General features: G+C 43.4%; 1 protein-coding gene across 1 annotated transcript in view; it reads right to left on the bottom strand.

The window, feature by feature from the left end:
• ALX1 (ALX homeobox 1) overlaps window positions 1–14,137 on the bottom strand; it is a 44,462-nt gene that overhangs the window by 11,048 nt on the left and 19,277 nt on the right. The window contains exons 2-4 of the mRNA XM_027718305.2: window positions 7,450–7,719; window positions 4,887–5,191; window positions 1,208–1,336 (exon numbers count right to left, since the gene is read on the bottom strand). Of these exons, the coding sequence (XP_027574106.1) occupies window positions 1,208–1,336; window positions 4,887–5,191; window positions 7,450–7,678 (663 nt within the window). The 5' untranslated portion in view covers window positions 7,679–7,719. The remainder of the gene's footprint in view (window positions 1–1,207; window positions 1,337–4,886; window positions 5,192–7,449; window positions 7,720–14,137) is intronic.

Consider the following 14,137-nt stretch of genomic DNA (forward strand, 5'->3'; position numbering starts at 1 on the left):
TTTCAGGGAAAAAAATCTTCCTGATGTCCGACCTGAACCTCCCCTGGCACAGCTAGAGGCTATGTCCCCTTCTTCTGTCACTTCTTGCCTGGGGGAAGAGGCCGACCCCCACCTGGCTACAGCCTCCTTCCAGATACTTGAAGAGAGTGATAAGGTCACCCCTGAGCCTCCTTTTCTCCGGGCCAAAAAACCCCAGCTCACTCAGCTGCTCCTCATATGACACCCTCCAGACCCTTCACCAGCTCTGTTGCTCTTCTCTGGGCAAGCTCCAGCACCTCAATGTCTTTCTTGTAGTGTGGGGCCCAGAAGTGGACACAACACTCAAGGTGTGACCTCACCAGTGCTGAGCAGAGGGGGCAATCACTTCCCTAGTCCTGGTGGCTACACTATTTTTGATACAAGTCAGTATGCTTTTGGCCGCCTTGGCCACCTGGGCACACTGCTGGCTCATGTTCAGCTGGCTGTCAACCGGCACGCCGATGTCCTTTTCCACTGGGCCACTTTCCAGCCACTCTTCCCCCAGCCTGGGGGAATGCAGAGCATGACCAAAGCAAACCCACATAGAATATCAGCATAGTCCTAAGGCTGGCAAAGATTCTGCTACTTAATGAAGTAGGAGAGCAACAAAAAACCAGCAGTGGAAGGGACCCATGGAAGATATTTTGCTTTGCATGGTGCTTTTTTTTTTTATTAATTATGTGGTAAAAGCAGTGGGAAGCTTTTACATGAAAAACAATGGCTTCAGAATAAAAGTATTCAATGTGCTAAAACAAGCAAGCAGAAAAACAATAGCAGACAGCGAGGCAAGGCAGTAAACCATAGGACTGGAGACCAGACACAGAAGATTATAGTCTTATTACACAGTATACCTTACTATATGCTAACAGGGAACCAAAAAAGAATAAAACAAATTAAACAAACTACATCTGTCTAAAAGAGCAGTCTTGTCTCTCTGCCTCCCTCTCCCAGCCATAAATATTCAATTCTGATTGTACATGGCTATAATATGCTTTCATGCTAGTAGAAGACTTGTTCTATTTAATGGTCTGTCAAGGTCCATAAAGAAATGGTGCACGTTTACTATATCAGAAAGAAGTTGTCTAGAGATCGCATAGTTTATGCCTCATCTTAGCAGAGCATACAAGACCAGAGTTATTAAGACAGTTGCCAAATGTAGAACCAAAGTACTACTTGGTATTTGCCATACCTGAGGGTAGCTGTCAGTCCTTGGAAGAACAGATATATCATATGTGGCAGCAAAATGGCTCTTAGCTTGCTGGATCTGACCATAGCGTTCTCTTTTCCTCCATTTTGCTCTTCGATTCTGGAACCAAACCTATAGTATACAAGGAAGCAGTCCTAATGTTAACTCAATTACATACTGTGCAAAGAATTTTAGGGAAAAGCCAAGAGATTTTGGACAGTAGCTTTGAAAATTTCTGTTTATCTAAGAAAGAGCAATTTTCCACCTGAGAATTAATTTCTTGTGGTTTCAATCTTGTCAGTGTCAAACTTGCTCAAGTTATTCCTGTCTATTTTAAAAGTACATATTATTTTCTTTCTATTATCAGAAAAAAAACCAAAACAAAAAAACCCAAAACAAAATCAAAAGCAACAACCCACTTGAGAAAGATCAGTCCACAGCAAGTCAAATTGTAACGAAGCTTTCTCCTAATTTCTTATGCCCACTAACTTGCTATGACTACCCATAATCTGCCTCTTAGAGGTGTACATAATCTTTATTAAGTGCGGTAATGAAAAGGCAGAAAAAACTGGCAGTGCAGGAAAAGTTTCTATAGGGAAGCCTTAAAAGGCAGGATGAAAATAAAAATTCACCATGACACAGACAGTTTTAAAAACATTGTGACTTTTTTTCCACAGTGTTGTTAGGTGATATCTCTTTCTGATAATGGAAAACTAAAGAATTGTATTTTACATTTAGACTATGAAATAATTTGGACTATGAAATGATTTAGAACTGAATGCTTTCTTGTCAACTAAAAGCTAATTTCTTTATGCTTGAATTTCTTTATAGCCTTTGGACTGTTCTCTAATATTTTGAGTGTCGGGTGTTATATCAAACCCTATTATTTACACATTTCTTTCTTTTACTGATATCTGTTATTGTCGCATGGTTTTCAAAATTTATTTTTTATTTCAGACAGTTTAGTTTGGACTGGTTAAGACTTATGCTGATAAAATAAAGGAAGTGCTAAGAAAAATAACACTGTATAAAAGTAATATCCAACAAGTCTTTATTGTTCTGGTATAAGCATATTCATTACAGCTTTTTTAAGAAGTCACTCTACTAACAGAACCATTATTTTTTTAAAAGGAACAATGTGATTGGTTAGTCTTCCTGTTAAATTGATCATGAATCAATTTTGATATATACCTACTTAAACAGAGGCTTTTTGTATAGACAATTCCTGTATTTTGAGGGATATTTTCTGATCCCAGATTCTGGGATAGTTAAAATAACACTGTTACATAATTCCATTCTTGCATTGATCTTTGGAGAACTCAACTGTCCTTTGATGCTGCTTAAGCAATCAGGGTATAGTTTTGCTCATTTTAATTCTCAAGGACATGTTGCAGATTTAGTATGTGCAATCTTTCAAAATGTACTCAGCAGTCAAAGCAAATCTCATGCATGTAACTCCTGAGTATATATTGTTAGGGACTTTGTTGGTCAATTTGTGTTATTTATGATGCCTGAGGTTCAACAAAAAGAAAAGAAAAGGCAAAAAAAAAAATTCTCCTGTGTCCACAGGAGTGGTCAGGGACAAGATAAGAGAATTTGGTCATGAGTCTCTTTCATTGAAAAAAGACCTTGACAATCTCTTTAAAATGGGTACCAATTACTGCACTGATATGCAGCAGGAAAGAGAACAACTTAGATAAATTAGATTCAGGTTGGCTCTCTCCGCATGTGTGCAGGACAAATATTAAATTGGATGTTGATGAAATGGCAGTGAAGGGAACTGTGGGTAAGGTCTCCAGCTGATCACTGTGCTAAACTAAATCAAACAATTTGCTTGAATTTATAGTAACTAAACGAGAAAAAAAGCACACATTTTTTTCCTTTGACAATCCCCCAAAATGTTTCTGTTTACACCACTTTACTAGAAACTGACTCTTGGCAGAGATAAAGTAACCATTTGCCTCCACAAAGCAATGTAGAAATCTGCTGCTTGTTATCCTTGAATTGCCAGATGCTTGCCTCTAGTGACGTAAGACCTTTTAAATTGCTTAATCTTGTGATGGAATACTCCTGTTACTCTGGATAGAAATGATCACCATATCCTTTCATATTTAGCATATGAGAAATGCAAAGATCACTTATCTTTTAAGAAAGGGAAGAGCATGTTTAAATAAGAGAGAAATAGAAATCTGTGAAAGTCTAGTACAGACATATATATTTTTCATTTACTCTCTATTTTAATTAATCTTGGCATATGAAGCCTCTAAAACTTAGGGAAAAAAAGTGATAAAAAGTCAGTTGGCACTGTAATCCAATTCTCCTCTCCCTGTTCTGACTATTAATTTGTTCTTGAAGTAGTTCTCTTAATTCCAGAATTATGCATTTGTTAGAACAGTGTTTTAACATTATGCAAGCTTTTTTTTTAAGTCAAATTCGGAAGGAGAGGGATTGCACAGAGCCTGAAGAGTTAAAAGCCACTGAAATAAATTCTGTCAGCATTGCTGATATTGCATCAATGTAACTGAACACATAGTTTTGGACTCTATTTTCTGATGACAACAGTGAATATGATGTCTGGTTGAACAGACATGAAAGGAACACTTCTTTATAAAATTAATTAGCTGACTTTGTTTCTGAAAGTGATTCTGATTTAATTTCAGTTTGTATGCATGTGCACTGGTATCTATTTCTTTATATGCATGTGTGAGTATGTGTTTAATTACAAGTTGTGAAGTTGTTATCATATTCAAGTCACTAAATTAAAAAAATTAATCCCAGTCTGTAAGAATCAACAGGAGTGCTATTCTCTACATTGAAATGATGATTGTTACCAGAACAGGGAAGATATCTAAAATTAGGATAAACTTGCAAAATGTGGCTCATACCGTTTCCTTATGGAAGATCTCTATAAAGGGGAAAGGCTGCATTTCCTGGATACTTAGCTTCTTTTCTCACCATTACACATTCAAAACTATAAATATTGTTGAGATTACTGCGCGAGCACATACTGAGTGAATCACATTTGTACACAGTGAAGATATTCAAATAATGTACTAAGTGATCAACAGTATGTTTCATCCCAACAACTAGAATAATGTTGTGCATCAGTTATACAAGTTTAAAAACGAGCAAATATTCCTCCTAATTTTGTGATTTCTAACATCATTCCATACAACAAAGATGAAAGGATTGCTTCACACAGGCATAAACATATACACATTTATGTATGTCCATTTTCACTACATAGTCATTGGATAGAAAAAAGGAATTTGACTACTTTTTAGACTGTACTTTTCGTGCCGTAACACACACAGAATCCTCTGTGTCTGAGTTCTGCATCATCATCAATCTGAACTATATGCAACACGTCTCTTTAATGGGATCTTTATGTATAACAATTTACATATTCACTGCCTGGTATTCTACAAGAGATCAAGACAGCTTAACTATTGATGATGTTTTCTCATCCTTTAAACAAGTTTCTAGAAGAGTAACACAAGCTATTTAAAAAAATAACAAGTTATTTTAGTACTGCAGCATAACAGCTCTTATCCATAAAGAAATAAAGCAAAATGAGCAGCTTACTTTAGCTTTACAGGCTTTCGTACAATCCCCAAGAGTGTCATTTACCAGTTCCTACAATACGCAATTTGTCATGGAAATGCTGAAGTTTGTTTCCTACCTGGACTCTGGCCTCAGTGAGCTCTGTTCTCAGAGCTAGCTGTTCTCTTACATAGACATCGGGGTAGTGAGTTTTCTGGAATACTTTCTCCAGTTCCTCCAGCTGCAAACTGGTGAAAGTTGTTCTGTGTCTTCTCTTCTTACTACTGGAGACATTGCTGTCACACTTATCACCAAGTTCATCCAGGTCCCCCTTCTCCTGCATCCCTTTCACTGGAGACATCCTAAGATTGTTGCAATTGTCCATGGGCCTGCTCAGCTCTGTGTGAAGAGGCTGTCCTTCCACTTTAGTAATCCCGTAGTTCACTGTACACAAGGTGGGTTAACAACTGGTTAATAACTGGCTAAATAATTGATTAAGGGGGTAGGGGGACCGGGGAGTGGGAGGGAGGAGGGAGGCCAGGGGGTGCACAGGATGGGGGGGTTTAGATTCAGGAGTTCATATAAAACAGTTTCACAAGGAACATGATTCTAGGAGGCTGTGTTATTCCTACACGAGATCATGGAGGAGGAATTTGTAATATTAACCACAGACAGAATAAAATGCTAAAACACACTGAATTTTAACTGAGAATTGTATCTGAAAATATCATCTAAAAGCCTTCTGAGTAAGGGGACTACACAAGAGTACTTGGAGTACTCTCCCATTACTGCCACTAAAGTAGTTAATAATCCATGAAATTGATGTCAACTAAAGTTGCACAGATAAGGAATCTTAGCCCAAAACGTATTTTCCTAAAAGTGGCACAGACTATTGACAGATGTGGCTTTAAACTTGGAAGCAAATGGAAAAACTTCTATTTTTATGAAAATACAAAATAACAGTGAAATAAACTAAATACCTGTAAACTGACAAATCAAGAAGCAAATGAAAATGAAAATTAACTTCACTTTACAAGCTTAATAAATTCCATATACATTCTCTTGGAATTGTAAAGTGGAATTGTTTCCAATTAGGTTTGTTATGGTTACAAAATACAGAGCATTTCTGCAAAATGTTAACTTATTAAAAGAGATTGCTTCATATACTTTGTATAAGGATTGAAGGAACTATTTGTCTTTAGGTAAAACCTGAGTGGTAGAGATAAGAAATATTCTGCAATAGGTTCTTAATATTTTTTAATATCTTAATAGGTTTTTTAATATTTTTACTTACATCACTGGAAATGTCATAAGTTATAGGATCAAAAAAACCTTTTTTTTTTTTCTCAGAAAAAGGTGAAAAAAAAAGGTTTAAAACTCTATAGAAATTAAAATCTACAAAGATGGCATGTAACACACTACAAGAAGCTTGCTTTGGGATTTTCCCACATTCTCAAAAATGGTTTTTTTTCAATCCGAGCTGATAGTAGCAAAACACAATTTTTAGATATTTACCATCAACATATCATCATCATCATCATCAGATAGGAAATGTACCAAAGCCCTCGAGGCACGCATTAAATGAAGTAATTAAGAAAAATTTCAACGTATAAATCAATTTTCTGTAGTTTTTTTTTTTTTAAGTGGCACTTGCAGAAATCTGTCATTATTTCTTGTGAATTTTTTTGTACAAAAAAAAGAGCATGTTTTCAAAAAAGTAGATACTTCAGTGACTAAATGAAGTCAAAAAAGTGAGATATTGTCGGTCACCTTATTGCAGCTGATCTTAACCACGTTTTCCAGTTCTGATAGGATTTTTTTTTCTATATGTGATTTCCATCATGTTGGAATAATGAGGAAAAATTTTAAATGTATCAAAAATAAAACCTTCCACATTCGCCTTGCCTATCGGCTAGAAAAATATAACAATTGATGGAATGTTTAACATTATTGTTTGGATTACCTACATCATTTTTCGGAAGAATCACCTTTACGCATTATTTGATAACACGGCAGAGAGAATCTCGCTACCCTCGTAGGACGATATTTGAAAGAAGCAAACATGACCAAGTGACCTTCCGTCCCCTTCCTGAAACGGCACTGGGGAACCGGCCGTGTCTGGTGTTCCTCCTACACCGACACCCGGCGATGCTTTTCCCGGGAGTTTGCTGGGTGAAAATGTCGCTGCCCGCTGCGGAGGAGGGGGTGCCCGGGGTGCGCCCCGGGGGGCGACCGGAGGCCGGCCAGGGGCCGGTCGGGTGGTGCCGGAGGGCGGCCGGGGGACGGCCGTGCCCTTCGGCACCCGCCGGGACCCGCCGGCTCGTTGGTGCCCCGGGTGAGTGGGCTCGGGGCTCGGGCGGGCTGTGCCGGAGTGCCCGGCGCTGTGTTCCTCGGCAAGCCGCGCATTCTGGCAGAGGCCAGGATGGAAGGCAGTAGCCAGAGGGTTGCACTGAAAGGAAAAGAGCTCTTTAAAGTAGACAGTTGCCTTCTTCCTCTGTTTTTTTTTATAATAATAATAACTATTATTATAATTTAATTTATTATTATTGGTTTTGTTATTGTTCTTTTACTACGACCTAACAGCCCCTCACATGCCTGCACCCAAAGGCTGCACAGCTGCCTTTGGTCTCCCTGTGCAGGAGAACCCCTGCCCTCCCCTGTACATCTCCAGGAGGGAGAATAACTTTGGGACGACGACTCACCGTTGTCCTGGCAGGGTGATGTCCTCTCCAGTCTCACATGATGCTCAGTCCTTTGCAGAGGATTGAAGGCCTGTACGCATTTGCTGCCTGATGTTTTGCTATAAAAGGATTCATTGTCCAAAGTTTCCATAACGTGCTCCAAAGTGCCTCCTGCTCCCATGTAGAAGTCACTGTTCTTGCTCGGCTGGCTCTTCAGGGCAAACTTCTCGCTCAGAAAATCCATAATCATCTAAGGCTGCTTGAAAGCCTCTTCCCTAGACAGAGGCTGGACTGTGAACAAGGGAGGGAGAGTGAGTAGATGGGAGGAAAAGAAGGAGGGAGGGAAAGGCGTTCAGAGCTCAGGGAGCTGTTTTGCCTCCGACCCTTTGATTTGTCTTGTCTTGAAAGGGGGGACCCGAAGTTGCTCTTATATCTTGAAGCTCAGCAGGACTTCTTATGCAACCTCCCATTTCTAATGAATATGAAAATAGGCAAGAAGTCTAACTCCACCCCAGGTCCCTCAAGACCTAATCCCAACACAGGAGGGAGTTCCAGGCCCATTTTCGATAGACAGATCTGTTTCAGACAGACACACACACACACAAGCGTTAGGGGAGGGTGAGGGGAGAGAGGGAGGGAGCGAGGAAGGGAGGACAGAAAAAAAGGACATTTCCCCTCCGCAACCTCTTCACATTTCTCCAGGGATCCTTGAACGACAGTAATCCCTCGCTTCTCTCCCTCTTCCCCCAGCTTCCCGAGAGGTTTAGAGTAAGATGATTTCAGGGGCATATACCCTCAAGTAAAGGGTCTTCTTTAATCTATTTGACTGATACGTCAGTAGCTGCAGCCCTGTTCTCGGAAGCTGTAAAATTAAGAACTGGTGTTTCTTCTTTATTAAACAGCTCAGAAATTTGTCCTAGGGTTAAAGAGAGAAAGAAAAATTATAGGTGGTTGTTTGTGTAAAGGGAATGGAAAACAGAGAAACTTAAAACTAGAAATCTCTCACATCAGAAACCAGCCTAAAAGAGAGTTTGTCTGTTATGAAACAGACCTCATCCAGTCTGCCTCTCTGTCTGTGTTTGGGGTGTGTGTGCATGTGTGCAAAGCGGTTAAAATGGACCTTTATTTTAAATCTGAAATATCACTACTGAGTTGAAAAAAAAAATCAGTTTCTAAATGAAAGTATTAAAAAAAAAAGTCTTAGGTAATAAAATGAAAAAGAAATGAGCCATATATGGATGCATTCCTGTGGATATTGGAAAAGGAAGTAGTTTTCACACAAAGTGTGAACTTTGAAGTGTTGAATTCCATGGCCCTTTCGCACATTGACAAGATTTAAAACACAGTCGAGAGACAGGAGACTATTTCGAAAAGGGTCCGAATTAAGGAGAAGAGCTGCTCCCTGCTTCCTCGTGAAAGGAGTACTCGGTGAAGTAAAGTAAACCCGAGACTTCAATCACTTCATATGAGTATTTCAGCATCGTGGGCCCGCGCTTGCTTGTTCTACTGAGGCTGTTTTAAAACCCAGTTCAGTGGGCCCTTCCCCCATTGGAGCGGGAAGGGGGAAAAGCAGAGAGGCTTTAATGAAAGGCTGAAGTTTCGGTGCAGTAATGCCCATGGGGGCTGTGGAACGGCTTAGAGACCTTTCCTGTGAACCTAGCCAAAGGTGAAGGGAAGATAATTCAGGTCCAACGTATTTCTCGGCGAGCGGCTTCCCTTCCTTCATCAGCCGACCCCTAATTTAATGTTTTCCCGGAGAAAGGGGTAGCTAAGTGCGGGATGCTTGTTTCATCCACAGTCGAGTAGCTGCGGGCATCACCCGCCACGCGCACAACTTGCCCTTCCCTGTCATTTGTCAGAACCAGGCTGCCACCCCTGCAACTCCGTCCTGTTTCACAGCGTTACCTGCCGCCACCACGGAGCTGGGGCTGCGGGCGGTGCGGAGCCCCGTCAGGACAGAACGCAATGCTCGGGGTGCTCGGGGACTTGGGGTGGGCCGGTGTGTTTTGTGGGGTGTGGTGTCGCTTTGCTCTCCTGTGGAGAGGGAGAGATGGAAGCGGTTCCCGTAAGCCTCCGGGAGACGGAAAGGTGAAGGGACGAGGGAGGCGAGCGGTGCCCGCGGTGCGCGGCCAGGTGCGGCGGGGGGCCAGTTCGCTGCCTGCCTGGGAGAGGGGCTGGACACGGCCCCGGGAGCCGCTCCAGGGACAGTTCCCGTCCCCGGATTTCTCTTGAAAACGACGCGTTTCCTCCGTGAACCTCTTGGAGAAACGCCTGCTCCGTACCCAGAGAAATAGATCCTCTCCCTGCCCCCGCATCTCCTTGTGTTGGCACTTCGGCAGTGTGTTTATAACTGTGCCTTAAAAGCACTAAATGCCTTGGGGGAGGAAAAAAAAAAAAAGACGGGGGGGGGGGGGGGGAAGGAGCTCTCGATGTCTTTTAAATGAAAGACACATGCAACGTTGTTGCAGCTTGCAATCCACTTTTATCCCAATAAATACCCCTCTTTAAAGACAGCTATTAAACTCCAGGATAGCCGAGGACAAGGAGAATCTCCTGTGGCCGTAAAAAACCCAGGGGCTCCCAGCAGCAGTAGGACTGTTTCTAGCGAGGCCAGAGGGAGCGCGGGTGCCCGCCACGGGGACACTCGTGTTCCGCTGGCTGCGAGGAGCGGCCTCGGTGGCGGCGGCGCTCAGTCCCCCCGGGCTGGCCCGCAGCCTCAGCCCCAGAGTTCCCCCCCTTCCCAGGACGATCTGGCCACCCCAGCGGCGCTGACTCGCAGGGGGCGGGAGGCGCCGGCCTCGTCTGGGGACCGGTCTGGGGACTGAGGCTGCCGCGTCCCCTATGCTCTTCACCCCCTCCCCGCTCCGCTGAGAAAACACGATCCTCCCGCATCATCTTCACCCCAGAGGAGACTCCGCTCGCTTGTCCTCCCGTCTTTGTAAAGCACTCCCCGCCAAGATTAGCGCCGACATTTATATAAATGCGCTTACAATATCAGAGTATTAGAGCGCGACAAAACTTATAACCGGATCTTAAAATCCATCCCTCCTTCACGTGAAATAAATAAATAAATGAAAATCAGAGTGGTTCCACATCACTGTTAGCTCCAGGGACCAAATTCTGCTCTCATTCTCCTCTTTGCAACCCAGCAGACTTCAAAGGGAAAAAGAGATGTAACCTAGGGGAGAATTGGCGCCACGTATGGCAATCGTTCTCCTTAAAAGCTTGAAAACAGAAAGCTGACTTCAGCGGGCTAAAATTATTTGAGAGGGGTTGGACACATCCTGGGGGAGAAGGCGGCAAAGGAAAAAAAATTTGTGCTGAGGTGAGACAGCTTTGAAAAGCATCTTTCTTCAGGGACCGACTCCCTCCGCCAGGCAGCCCGGTTATTAAGAGCTGCATGCAGATGTGCCGCTGTGTTTCCAGAGATGGAGTATCTCCTAAACCTTCTGTGAAGGGGTGTTATGTGTGATGGAGAGACATTTCGTGGCCAGAGGTGGTGTGAAGGAGCTTGCCCCTGCAGTGCATAGGGGCTTCTCCGAGGAAGCCTGTCCACTGGGACGAGCCGGCCGCGCATATCCCGGAAGGCTCCCCGGCACCACTGGGCTCTCCTGCGGGGACGGTGGGCTGCCTTCCCCCCGCTGCCCTCGCATTCCTTCTCTTCCTGAGATCCGAAGTTACAGACCAAGTGTAGGAATGAGGATCCCGCATAAATTACAAGCGTCTCACTGCCGAAAAATCCAGGAATTTAGGAGAAGTGTGCGAGTGCGGTGCCGGACCCGCACCGTCCGCTTCTGGGTCCTCAGCCGCTGCTGCGCTGCTACTCGGCGTGGCAGTTTCCAGCCCAAACTGGGCTACTGCCTGTTCTAGGGATCTCCTCACACTTGCATTTGTTTAAATAAAGTGAGAACGGCATCGATACCTTCCAAATGCCCAGGAATCCGAATCCCCTCCCGTGTCTCCTCCCCATTTCTAATACCGGTTTTTAACTATGGATCTCAGTACAGAAAGAAGATTGCTTCTTTTAAATCTGCTTTACACTAACGCTTCTCTTCCCTCCAGAAAAGTTACAACACGAAATGTATTTAAGGATTGAATGAGAAGAAATTCGTGCTACCTTGGACTGGCCTAAACGAATTTTGGGGGTACTATTCACCTTCTTCCACATACTCAAGCTCCAGTTATCCGGGAAAATGGAAAGTGAAGCTATGAAGATGAGAGCTGGGTGTTCCCTCGGGGGAGGGCGGGGGGGGGGGGAGGTGTGGGGGAGGATGGCCCCGCAGTGAGGGGCGCTGAGGGCTGGTTATAGGGGAAGAAAGGAAGCGATGCGTTCTCTTGAATAGGATCAAGCACCCCAACAGCTGCCGGGGAAAAGGAAGGTTCCTGAAACACAAAGAGAACTGTCTATCTCGAAAAACAGGTGCTCAAATGGTTCGGTATTTTCACAAGCCCTCTGTTTTCCTTGCTGAGGCTTTACCTAGCAGCTCATTTCACGTTCAGATCCAGGGATTTTATTGCATGAGTTGGATGCAGGCTCCACAGAGACTGCCTGAGAAACCAGCACTTTGGTCTCCACCACACGGTCCTAGGAACCGACCTGATCTGCGGAGGCGAAAAAAGGTGTAAAAAGACACTCCACGACTCGCTCCATATCTGCCTCCCAGTGGAATGTGACAAACTGCAAATTATAGATTCAACATCTAGTTTGGCTGAGTTATAATTTTCCAGACATCCTGTTTGTGAGAAGGATAATGCGAAATATTGTTGCTGCCAGTAAAAAGAAGTGCATTCCCTCTCAATCAACACTGAAAGAAGTTGAGTTTTGGGGACCGTTGGATTTCCTTTTTATTATTTTTTCCACTATTATTTATTTTAAAGTATGTGAAGCATCACTATTTTAATCACTGAAAATAAAGATTGTGTTCCGGATTTCTGCAGCTAGGCTGCAAAAAGGTCCCCTTTTAACGAACTTTCTTCCTAACAGGCAGGTTTTGTTCACCTGAGCAAATCGGTTCTGGTGTACGTGGGTAGCTTTAAGATTTTCCGTTTGTAGAGGAAGTGTTTAATTGACACTATTTGGAATGACTTTACCAAATACCTGGGATATGTAGCTTCAGAGATCAGTGAAAGTGTAAGAGCAAGTCGACTACTCTTCTACTCGGTAATTTAAATTCTGCGTGGGCAGCGGAAGAATCTGTCGAGCTCCGTTCACCTCGCACAGGGAAAGCGATGTGTCGCGTCTCATTAGGTGGGCCTGAGCCTGCAGCCTTTCTCACTTTTCCAGTCTGGCTCGAGGTTCAGAAGTTCCCAAGTTTAGTCCACAAACCATCCCAAACGTAACGACAGCAATCATTTCACGGTTCTGTAGTTTGGCGCTTTGACAGTACCTCAGCTGTTTGGGGGGTTTCCTGTGTGACATCTGCACGATTCCGACATGGAATTCTCAAAAGCATATTCAGAGGGGAGACAAGAAATTGATGAATAGGAAAGTTACCCCGTTAGGAAAGCACGATTGTTGTCGGAGCTAGACGAACCTCGACAATTTTCTTCTTCTGACATGGAGTCACTCTTCTTAAACCATCTAATATTTTTTTTCAATAAGAAATGGAACGAGATAATTTTTAATGTGTAGATTTAATCTTAGCCCCATAGGAAATCTCAGCAGAGATGCTCTATAAAAGCATTAATCTGTTATCTTGATCTAGTTTAAATTATAATGAATCCTACTTACATATGTGCTATAAAAACAAATCATACAAGAATTTAATCTATACTTCATTGGACTGCTATTGTAACCCTTTATCAAGTTTAGAAAGGATTTGAAAGTTGGGCCGTGAGACTCAAAGCCCTGTGCAGTTTGGCACCATCAAGAAGAAGAGATCTGCTCCTAAAGATACTTCCTGGATCCGATATATATATTCAATTTCCCTCCACCCCAACCTGCAATTCGAATAAGAGTAGGATCTGACTTTTCACGCGGGATATTAGGGAAGACAAGTACAGACTTGCTCTGACTGCAGCCCTGGAGGAGGTGGCTGTCTCCCGCCCTCGCCAGAGGACAAACCTGCTGGCGGCGCCGGCCGAGTCGGGCTCCAGCAGCTCGGAAGCCAAATCCTCCCCACTCCCACTCCGCCGAGATTGCCTACAAATTATAGAGATATTCGCAAGGCAAAGACAAACACTGTTCTTCATATCATAGAAATAGACGCCTTAGAAGAAAAATCTAGAAGTGAAAAAGCTCACTAGTGGGTTTTGCAGAATGTTACGGGTGAACGGTCTTCTCCCCCCTGCCCCACCCCCGGAATTTATTTCCAAGGAAGGGACGCTCCCCGAAAGGAGTTGTGAGTTTTAAGTGAACAATTCTGACTAAATTACCCCTTCTCGCTCTCCCCCCGCGAACCAGCTAAGCTCTGGACAGTCGGGCACTGAGCATTATCGCATCTCTGCAAGAGAGCAAACCAAAAGCAAGGCCTTCCCTGATGGCAGTTTAATTAGTAATGGGACAATACCGAAAATATAAGGGCTACACTACCGTAGCGACCCGAGGCTCTGAATGCATCGAGGGGCCCGAAGAGTGTGTGGGGGGCTGCCTTGTCATCTCAGATTGATTTCTTCTAAGGTATGAAATATGGGTCGATATTCTAGTTTCTAAGCACGAAGCTAAAGGAAGGTGTGAGACAGAAGGGACAGGGGTAAGAAATAGATCCCT

The sequence above is a fragment of the Pipra filicauda genome, unplaced genomic scaffold (assembly GCF_003945595.2).
Source record: "Pipra filicauda isolate LSUMZ 115617 unplaced genomic scaffold, ASM394559v2 scaffold54_size4384275_pilon, whole genome shotgun sequence".
Taxonomy (NCBI): Eukaryota; Metazoa; Chordata; class Aves; order Passeriformes; family Pipridae; genus Pipra; species Pipra filicauda.